Here is an 11,521-nt window from a genome sequence, read left to right as displayed (position 1 = left end):
GCACAGGCTCCGGACGCACAGGCTCAGCGACTATGGCTCACGGGCCCAGCCGCTCCGCGGCATGTGGGGGGTCCTCTCGGACCGGGGCGCGAACCCGTGTCCTCTGCACTGGCAGGCGGATTCCTAACCACTGCGCCACCAGGGAAGCCCATAGTGCAAGCTTTTGTTTAGCTGCCCCTGCTTCCAGCAGGCTCCAAAGTCAATAGGCCATGGACTCCCCACCAGAGTCAGGTAAGAAAAAGGGTTGAAAGGCAGCAACATCAACAGGAAATAAAACATTTTTATTGAATATCTGTGTAATATGTTAAGTCATTTTTAACAACCATCAGAAAACTCCTGTGGGATTCACTACACGAAATGAAACAAAATTTAAACTACCTCATCAAAAATGAAGGTAAAATACAGCTAAGGAGCTGACTCGCGGGCCACGAGCCATATGGCAGAAGAAAACACCCCAACATTTCTACAAGATACAGAGAAAACCCACACAGAGAAGCACTCAAGCAGGCAGTAAATATACACAAAGGCAACTAGGATCTTTCTAGAGCATCAGATTCTAATACTTTACACAGCTTTGTCAGAAAGGTACATGTGGCTTACTGGAGGATGAATCTTGGTCTTAAAGCAGGTTCGGTCACTGACTTGTGACAGGTGGCGTAGTACCAACTAATTCGATCGTGACAATATCCCATGTCTGGCAGTGTTGCAAAAGAATGCATTAATCGTGCTTTAATGCAAGAAATGATGTGTATTCGGCAGCTCGAACCTGCTTGTTTCAAAATGTTTGTTTCAGAGCGAATAACTTAAAACTGAAATATGGTGAAATCAAATGTCAGTTTCTGGTATTCAAGGAATTTTAAAAAGTCAATCAACTCCCTCTCTTTGGTAGGGTCTGATCTTTTTAGTTGGAAGGAGTCTCATTTGAATCTTCTGTTCAAACTGGTATTTAATCTCACATCGTGACTTGTGCATTTTCTATTATCTACCTTTGGAAAAAAGTATGGACCCTCCATGGAAGAGGGAGATGTAATTCTCCCTTTGTCCTCCAGGTCTATCACAGTTCTAAGGAGTTTGCTACGACTGGGCTGAAAGGCCAAAGGGCTTGCCTCTTCTTTGATGAGGAAAGAGCAAGACAGGAATTGTAGTTTTATCAGGAAACAGCCAACCCCATGTTTGAAGCTTCCCATCAGCCCTTTTTGAATTCTCTTTGCAGTTGTAAAAGCCATGGTGTGATATCTGAAAGTCTGAACGTGAGGCTAATGCTTAGTTTTCCTTCCTTTTGTTTTGGTATTTTTGGAGACAAAACTTTCACTTCAAAGCATCACTACTCTCTGTGGCCTGCGAGTGAAAAGGGTCACAGAGGTGAGTGGAAGAAAAGGCTACATGCAGTGTGAGATCAAGGGCTGCCTTTTGGCAAAGTGGTGGTCTAACATAGTGGGGAAACGTATGGAATATTGCACAGTGCTTGACAAAATGCTGTGTGTTCCACCCCATGCTTTGTATCTTTCTAGTCCTATGCATAGCTTTTCAGTGCTGAATTGGTCCTTTGTAATGAGAATGGTTTGTGCTACACACACCTTGGGCAGTGCAGTAGGAGGGAATGGCAGTATTGTTACAATATCACTACGGAATAGATTGAGTGCTATCCACTGGGGAAACTACATTACGTGTCTAAGCACACAGGGCAGTCACAGTGTTACACAGAGCAGTCCTTTAAGACTCTTATGGAATGACTAGTAGCTTCGTAATAGTGCCATTTACTACATAATAACACTGAAAACATTTAAAAACTCCTCCTAAATCAAGCATCTAGTATACATAAGAGGTTGCTTCAGTTTTCTAGAACTTGTTCTTGGTTTTGTTTCACCTTTTTTTAAAGGACAAATTAAAACTTATTTACGTAAAAAGAGCATATAAAAAGATCACTAGCTGTCTGTTTTGGCTTAATGGAAGTGCATTCAGAACTATGGCTAATTGTTTTATTTTTTTCCTCTTTTGATGGGATTACAATACTGTCTGCTTACCACAAAGTAATTTTGTGTCATAAGCACAGATTGCTGTGTTAAAAATATTCTGCATCCCTTCTAATCTGGTTTTGTATAATAAAATATTTTGTTACAAAGTCTGATGTGCAAACCTTTGGAAGTTATAGTAGGTGTGAAATCTGGAACAGAATTCACAGGATGCACATTTTGTATAAAGGTGTTAATGGAGAGCTACTTTTTTCTTTTTAAATAGTCAGGCAGTATTTCAGAAATGCTGACTTCTTCTCCCCTCAGCTTCTTTCCCACCCACCCCATCCCCAAACAAATGCGTGCGTACACACACACACACACACACACACACACACACACACGGAACACCATCATGTCATTGCTCTATATGCAGTAATGTGAAATCATTGACCCCTGTTCAGTTGCTTCCTCGAATGTAAGAGTGAAGCATGTCTTGAGCTCTGTAGATATGTACAGACAGATGCTATTCTGGTTTGTGGCTATACTTCCTGGAGGTCAGGCTGGATGCTGCTCAGATCATGCTAATTTGCCTGTGAAGAAATTCTACAAAATTGGATTCATCCACCACATATGTGGTGTCAGCGTATCTTGGTGCTCATATGATTCAATAGAAAGCTCAGGTTTAAGTTGTCCTTTAAGATGTCAGTTTCACTGTACTAGTGCCTTACAAGTTGATATTTTTGCTGGAATGCAGACGATACTATATTTACCATATAATATATTATCAGCTCTCCTATATCTCAGTCAATTTACATAGTTTAAAATAGAACATCTTATTAAAAACATCTAGATATACACAGATTAGGAAACGCTTACAACATACAAATACACAAACTAGAAATAAATCTTTAGCATACTGGTATATACAACGGTGTGATACAATAAATAATTTCAGTCATGCTCTATCTACACATCATATTGCTTAAAAAGAAGAGTAGATTTGGAGGGCAGTGGTATGACGAAGGGCTTAGGGGCTCTCTACGTTTAAATCTGTGCAAATTAAAACAGGATTTGAAGTACCACTGAATTGTGTTAGGAATGCATGGCTGGAAAAATGAAAGGACCCATATTACTGAGGTATTTACAGATACTGGCTAAAGAGCACTATGTGGGCAAATGCAGAAAGGCTTCTTCTTCCCTTTACTTCTTGACGGCCAGCATGGCGTCAACTTCCTCCTCTACCTGTAGGGTGTGCCATTGGGCAATGGGTCGCCTGGGGTTGGCCAGCATATCTGACCAATGTCGCAGCTCCGCCCCGGTGCTATTGTAGCCCACAAAGACTTTGCCGATGGCATCGTTCTTGCCAATCTTGTCATAGTCCAAAACAGTTACCACCACTTGCACTTTCTGAAAGAGGACACAAAATAAACATTAATCATCCGGCTCTAGAGATAAAGCCCTACTACCAAGCTTCCTTGAGATCAAAGCAGTTGGAAATAAGAAGACCCCATCTCCAAACGCCAGGACAAGGAGGAAAATGACCTGAACATGAAAACCCGAGTCCGGTCCCTGTTGCCATTAATACATCATCATCATCTCCTTCAGCATCTTCCAAATACTCAGTAAATGTTAATTTTGGCACAATTCTAAGTCTTTCATGTGAACTACTCAGTTACAATAGATCCTGTTAACATTGACATTATAGAGATAAGATGCTGAAGCTCAGAGAAGTTAAATCACGTGCCTGAAGTCATATAAGAAATGAGTGGTTTGGTTTCCGGAGTCCATGTTATAAAATACCATGCCCGGCTGCCCATGTCAACTTGTATTCGTTTGTTTTTTTTTTTTTAAGTCTTTATTGAATTTGTTACAGTATTGCTTCTGTTTTGGTTTTTTGGCTGCGAGGCATGTGGGATCTTAGCTCCCCGACCAGGGATCGAACCCACACCTCCTGCATTGGAAGGCAAAGTCTTAACCACTGGACCGCCAGGGAAGTCCCCTGTATTCACCTTTAAATCCAGTTGTTTCCATTGTTTCATCAGCAAAATTTCTGGCATTAGTACTCAGATCATTTTTTTTTCTTTGGTTACAATTTTCAAAGCAACCATGTACTGCAATCCTATTTCAGGTGGGAAGAGCCAGCATAGTTTTACATAAAACTAATATAGAATTTCAGCTAATCAACATGATTATTGTGAGTTTAAAGTGTGACAACAGAGTGAAAGTCTTAAAAAAGTAGTAATTAACTAAAGATAATTTTTCTCATTCATAAATTCTCTCAGTAAGCATTTATTAAGTAACTGTGTATCCAGCATTGCTATCAAATGGAATAACCCTTTAGGCCACACAAGATTTACTCCAGTGATTCCATTAGGTTGTGAGGGTTTATTTAATGCCTTACTTTTTTGAACTGGTGAAAGCAAACCCATACCATTTTGACACGAAAGAAACACTTTTTTAAAGTATGTTTTAGTTCTTCCTAAGTAATGAATTTGCTTAGTCAAAATAGGCAATGGCTCCAATCTAGAAACCAAGGGAAAAGATAAAGGAAAAATTTAGAATAAAGTAGAATGTGTAGCATTTGGTGGCTAGAGTCAAAAGAAGCAGAAAATGTAATGATGGAAGCCAGGGCCAGATGAAGATCCTGCCCAGTTGTGGCCCTTTACTGGGCTTTGTACTCTGAGGACTGCATTATTGGACGAATGTGCTGAGAGATGTCACCAAGATACAGCTTCAGATCAGAGAAAATGATCACTTCTGAAAGTGGAATTTAGAATGTAAAATGCAACACATGGGCTGTAAAGGAAACAAATTTCCATCTTTCCTTGTGCAGACTTGGATTGATTCCATTATCAAGGGAATTACCTATTCACTGGATGGCATTCGAAACCAAGAACAGAATCACCTTGGTTCTGAGCACCTTTCCCAAGCGAATTCATCTGGATGCAGTCATATTGCAAGGAATGAGGGACAGGGACAGTAGGATCGTCATGCACAAAAGTAACAAGGATTTTGGAGGTTGGAGTGAATAGTTAGAGTGAATTTTGATTCTTTCACCTAGGAATGTATTGATTAGTAGCAATCAAGACAAAATATCCTCACAAAAAACAAAACAAAACAAAAAACAAACAAGACAAACAAAACAAAACAAAACAAAAAAGACAAACTATCCTTATAAAGGCCTTGGGTTAATTTTTTCAGCTGCATTTGTAGTCTATACGTTTTTTGGTGGGGAGTGGTTTGCAACCTTTTCATATGCTTTTGGAAATCAGCATATTTTGCTTCTCTCAATGTATTTCATATGGATAGAGACAGATAGAAAGACAGACAATCGTATAACCTCAGGGTAAATAAAACCTAAGCCCCTATTATAAGCATGTAAAATGCTCAATTATTTTCTCTAGGGAAATGCAAAGACTAGGATAGCAGCCTATTGGGGAAAAGAAGAAAGAAAAGAACAAATTGACTTTAGGAGCAGTAAAGAAGGGATGCAGTCAAAGGCATGCTCATTATTTCCATGCCTCATGGACTCTGTATTGGGCTGAGGTTCTCTCTGTCCTGACAAAATGTTATCTTCTCTGAAAGGCTGCCCCAGAAACCCAGCATACATCTTGTTTTTAATGTGCTTCATTTTCAATATATTTGCATTTGCTGAAAAGGGACATATATATATATATTTTTAAAGGTATAGAATTGTAGCTCAAAGGAGAAGATTTACAATAGGATTTTTCATCTCAGTGTCCTGCCTCATATTGTTTTGTGGAATTAAAACACAAAATGCCAGGAGGTGTTAGTTTCCATAGGAATAATGTCTCAGAACTCAAAAAAGAGTTTACTGAATAAATATTGCAAAATAAATTGTTGGAGAAATTGGATGTCTTGGGTTGCCAGTGGGTCCAAAGCAGTGAGCTCACTGGTTCAGGCTAGTAAACAACTGACTGGGGACAGGGAATCAGTGTCTTCTGCAATGTCATTTACTTATATAACAGCTATTGAAAGTAAATAAGTATGTACAATCGGCTGCCATGTGAAAATGTATATAAGAAAGGTTATATAAAAACCATGAACTAATGTGAGGATGGTGGGATTACTGATGATTTAAAAAACTGCCTTGTATTATACAGTAGCTACTAGCCACATGTAGCTGTTTAAATTTAAATAAATTAGAATTAAAGTTCCTTGATTACACTAGTGGCTGAGGTGCTCATGACCTACCCATGGCTGGTGGCTACCCTATAGGACAATACTGATGACATTTCCATCCTTACAGAGTTCTGTTGGCTAGTGCTGATTTACATATTGTTTTAATCTTATTGTTAGATCCATTTTCTAATACATAAAATGTTAATTTGAATAAAAGACGACATTAGCATTGTGAGTAAGAATGATGGGAACCATTTACTGAGCGTTGGTATGTGCTCAGCACCGTTCCAGATGCTTTTACATGCATAGTCTTACTTTGACATGGATTCTGTTATTATTCCTATTTTATATATGAGACAATTCTAAGCCTCAGTTTCCTTATATGTATATAACATTGGGGTAATAATGGTACCTTGCTTATAAGGTTATTGTAAGGATTAAATGAGATTATGCAGGTAAAGTGCTTACCTTGGGCCTAGGTACAAAATAAATATACAATAAATGTAGCTATTATATTAGGTTTCTTCATGGAATAAAGGTGTGATTCATTCCTAAGGTACTGTATTTTAAGACTAGATTAAAAATAAAAATATGCAACCGAAGAATATTTGCTGCATTTTGTTATTCTGGACCATTAGAAGGTTCCATGCTGTAGTTTTGATGCCTACCCTTCATCTCTCCTTCAAGTCATGAGCAAACTTCTATAGGACTGAAAAGATAGACCCACATCAATTTTTTTATAAAGTGTAAAAATAGTGTTGCTTTAAGAAATTTGACTCTCTGATACCCATTAAAGATTAGCAAGAATAGCCCATAATTAATGGATGTGAACTTTGGATCCAATAGCCTAACTATGAATATGAGGTAAGAAAACCTAAAAATGTTTAAGAATGACTAAATAATAAGATCATATGCTATCACTGTGTCTACATGTAGCATCCTATTTTGAACATGTTAACCACAAGGTCTTTTAATAGGATAATTCCTATCATAACAAATATTATCTAGCAAATTAAGGTTCTGTCTTTACAAAAATAACCATCCATTCCAACTCAGAAACAGGAAGCTGAATTTAAACAATGAAAAATACAACGTAGCCTAATTTTTCTACTGTTAATTATTTTTTAATAGTGAAAGATTAAAGATGCTGCATATTTGGCATCAACCAAAATATTTCCTTTATCACTACTTTTTTTTTTTTTTTTTTTGCTACAAAGAGGTGATAATGAGAATTACATATTGTGGCCTGGGAGTAAAGAGTGAAAGCTTATTTTCTCTTGACCTTTTAACCTTTGTGGATGTACTTTTTGAATTAGTAGAGTGGTTCTGTTGATGTTCTTTTTCCTACTTTATTTCTGCTCAACAGAATGACGGCTGTTTTTGGCTGATGAATCAGCACATCCTGTGCTGTATATTTTATCATTTCCCTCTTGATGTAGTTTGAGCATTAAATGTGCATGGAATAAGAATAGCAGTTCTAATGGAGGCATGTGCACTGATAATTCACAAGATCTGTGTGTTTAATTTATGTGATCTGAAGAAATGAAATTGAGTGGGAAGAAAAAATATGTTTGACATTACCTGGATTTGCTCGAAGGGTACTTCAAAGCTGAATGACTCATTGTAGTAGGGGTTAAGTGTGTTCTTTTTAATTGTTGTCTTTTTCTTCTTCAGCCTCTTGCCATTCTGCATCAGATGAATCTTCACATAAGGATCTGAAAAACAGAAACAAAAACTTTAGGAAATCAGAGACACATATTTTAATATTATAATTTAGCTTATAAAAAGTCCAAGTATTCCTGACAGGAAAATAATAGTGTTGCATGTAGTTAGTATTTTTTTTTTAGATTTCAAGCGTTTTTTTATTGAAAGTTTTAAAGTAACCTATGGGCCATGTTTTTTTGCCATGATATCTCAATATTTATAGTTGGATTTAGGAGATGAGAGGATTGGTGTGCTGGTAAACCAGCTTTTTGGGAAAAAAAACGTCTTGACATGTAGCATTTGCTAATGTCCATGGTATAAATACTCTCAGCATGGCTGATTTCAAGCTAACAGTTTAACAATTGGCTCACTAAATTCCTGAAAATTTAACAATTGGCTCTTGTGAGCTGGCAAAGAACTGGCTTCAGTTTACCACTGCATGGGAATTAAAACTCTTGACAGAGAGAAGACAAAGGAGACATTTCATTCTTTCATTTATTCATTTGCTCAAACAATATTAGTTAAGCCCTAGGAGTATAGCTGTGAACCAATCAGACCATCCCTGTTTTCAGGATGGAACTTCAGACTTGTGGGGGAAATAGACAATAAGCTTGTAAAGAAAAGAAATACATTTGAAATTCTAAGTTGAGAAGAGTGCTCTGGAAGGAAAGAGCAGAGAGATGTATGATAGAGACTCCCAGAGGTATGGTGAGTCTAAGGGAAGAATGAAATTCTTATACTTAGATCACTCAGGTAAGGCCTTTTTCTGCAGAGGTAATATTTAAAGTAAGATGTGAATATTGAAGGGTGACAAGAGGCCACATGTCTGAGTGTGTGTGTGAGTGTGTGTGTGTGTGTGTGTGTATGAGACAGAGAGAAAGAGAGATAACCAGGATCTGTGCCAGAACATTTCTAGGTAGAGAAGAGCTTCAAGAATTCAGGGAAAAGAGAATAAGCTGGTGGCACACACAGAGGTAATGAGAAAAGGAGCGGAAAGTTTCCCTTAGCAGTTTCCTCAAAGCCTCATTAGGTAAAGGTAAAGTAATAAGTTAAGTCACTGGAGGGGAATGATGATTCTCATTACTAACAGATGAATGACCTCCCTTCAGGTTATTAAGAACCAGTACCCAGGTTTGATGGTAAAATCTACTGTTTTCTTAAACATTTTTCCATTGGATATGTAATACATGTTTATTATAGACAAAATATCAGGAAGCAATGATAAACAAAAAGAGGAAGAAATTTTAAATCATACATGATTTTCCTCCCCTAAAATAACCACTGCCAAGCCTTCCAAAATTACTTTCCTTTCTTTCAGAATGTGTAGAGCTGGGAGAAACTTTACAGATAATCTAGTTTAATGCCCACATACTGTACTTTTAGAAGATAAAACCGCAGACCAGAAAAGGTGGTTTTACTCTCCCTCTTCCTATATCCCCTAGTAGAACATAACTCCTGAAGGACAGAAACCTTGTCTGTCATATTCACTAACTGAATCTACTAAACAGTACCTGGCAGTATACAATTTTTGAATGAATCAGAGGAACTTATTTAGGCCTGGCCTCATAATCTGGGTCTCCTTACTCTTAGTCCTGTCTTCTTCCCACTGCCCCAAAGCCCACATTACTTGAATATGTGTTGTTTGGGGTTTTTGTTTTTTGTTTGTTTGTTTGCGGTACGCGGGCCTCTCACTGCTGTGGCCTCTCCCGTTGCGGAGCACAGGCTCCGGACGCGCAGGCCCAGTGGCCATGGCTCACGGGCCCAGCCGCTCTGTGGCATGGGGGATCTTCCCGGACCGGGGCACGAACCCGCGTTCCCTGCATCGGCAGGCGGACTCTCAACCACTGCGCCACCAGGGAAGCCGGGGTTTTTGTTTTTAATGTTACATCCAGTCAAGGGGCTCGTAATGAAGATTTTCATCAAAATGAAGAATATCTTTAAAAGCCAGACCAAGTGATGAGAAACCAACTACGTAGTTGATCAGTTAAAAAAATGCACTGTAAATGGGAAAAAAGGCCCTTTTTACTGATAATCCATCTTGCTGTTCACAGGCAACTCTGATTTTTGGTTCAGAGACCTTGTTTGCTTATGAAGTTCTCTGGGTCCTCCATCCCAGCTCCTTGCACTTTTACAAAGATGGTCAAGTCTCCAGTTGCTCCTTGGCACTGACAAAATACCCAAATACTAAATACTCACAAATCAATGTTTATGGCTCCTGTGTTCATGTGTTGAAACTTCATCAGCTTAACTAAGGCACAGGGTTTTGCAAGAGAAGCATGGTGACTATCTGTTTATTCATTTCACACAGTAAATGACAAGAGAATTCCTTGTGCATCTGCCATTTGAGCAAGCACATTAAAAACCCAACAAGATAATTTCAGATTTCAACATGAACTCTGATGTGATGTGATCAATGCCTGGGGGAGAACAAGGTAATTTAGAAAAACTGATCAACAAGGTTCTCACCAAGGAGGCCAGGTTTGAGCTAAAAACCGAATTACAGGAAGGAGTGAGTCATTGGTAGATGTGGTGGAAGCTTGAACCAGTCTGCTGGTGGAACTGGTGGAACTGCTGGATTATCTGGTATCTCTACTTTCAAGGAGCAGCACATGCAAAGCCCTAAGGTGCTTGTCCTTCTGTGTGTCTACAGAACAAGAAGGCAAGGTGGGGAGAGGTAGGCAGTGAGATCAGAGAGGTAACACTGCTGGTCTCCCACTTTCAGAAGCAGAATCTGCCACTTCTGACCATGATTCAGAGATATTCTATAATTTCATGATACTTACAAGAGAGGACAGGGGGCTGGAGGAGGAGCAGGTATGGGGCTGCTATGAATGGACAGAGTTAGTCTTTGCCTTTGCAGAGCCATCCTGATACAGGTACCAAAGCAACTTACTTTACAGGCAAAATTCCCATCTTAATCATAACCAAGACTGACAGTAACTTAGAGCTTATTCTTTTTTTTTTACCCCCCATATTTATTGAGATATAATTGACATGTAACATTATGTAAATTTAAGATGTACAATGTGATGATTTGATATACATATATATGTGAAGTGATGACCACAACAAGGTTAGTTAACACATTTATCACCTCACATAATTATAGTATTTTTTTGTGTGTGGTGAGAACATTTAAGCTCTACTCTCTTAGCAACTTTCAAGTATACAACACAGTATTATCACCATGCTGTACATTAGATCCCCAGAACTTATTCATCTTATAACTAGAAGTTTGTATCCCTTGATCAATGTCTCCTCATTTCCCTCACTCCTCAGCCCCTGGCAACCACTATTCTACTCTCTTTTTCTATGAGTTTGGCTTTTTAATAGATTCTACATCCACATATAAGAGAGATAATGCAGTATTTGTCTTTCTCTGTCTGACTTATTTCACTTAGTATAACACCCTCAAGGTCCATCCATGATGTCAAAAATGGCAGATTTCCTTCTTTTTTGGTGGCTGAATAATAATCTATTTTATATATACCACACTTTCATTATCCATTTATCTGTTGATGAACACTTAGGTTGTTTCCATGTCTTGGCAATTGTGAGTAATGCTGCAACGGACACATGGGAATGCAGATATCTTTTTGAGACAGTGATTTCATTTACTTCTGATGCATACCCGGGAGTGGAACTGCTGGTTTATATGGTATCTCTACTTTTAATTTTTTTGAGGAATCTCCATACTGTTTTCCATACTGGCTGCACCA

The 11,521-nt window shown here is 38.5% G+C and overlaps 1 protein-coding gene across 2 annotated transcripts in view; it reads right to left on the bottom strand.

The window, feature by feature from the left end:
• Positions 1-262: 262 nt before the first annotated feature.
• The window catches only part of SYT1 (synaptotagmin 1), a 564,805-nt gene continuing 553,546 nt past the window's right edge, over positions 263-11,521 (bottom strand). Inside the window, exons 9-10 of one of the 2 annotated variants that reach the window (XM_024122864.3) lie at positions 7,680-7,813; positions 263-3,362 (exon numbers count right to left, since the gene is read on the bottom strand). In XM_024122864.3, the coding sequence (XP_023978632.1) occupies positions 3,156-3,362; positions 7,680-7,813 (341 nt within the window). In that variant the 3' untranslated portion in view covers positions 263-3,155. The remainder of the gene's footprint in view (positions 3,363-7,679; positions 7,814-11,521) is intronic. The other variant, XM_007101002.3, reaches the window with a different exon arrangement.

Source organism: Physeter macrocephalus, chromosome 6, assembly GCF_002837175.3.
Source record: "Physeter macrocephalus isolate SW-GA chromosome 6, ASM283717v5, whole genome shotgun sequence".
In the NCBI taxonomy this organism is placed as follows: Eukaryota; Metazoa; Chordata; class Mammalia; order Artiodactyla; family Physeteridae; genus Physeter; species Physeter macrocephalus.
The sequence above is the reverse complement of the archived record's forward strand: the minus strand, read 5'-3'. Positions and strand labels throughout refer to the sequence as shown.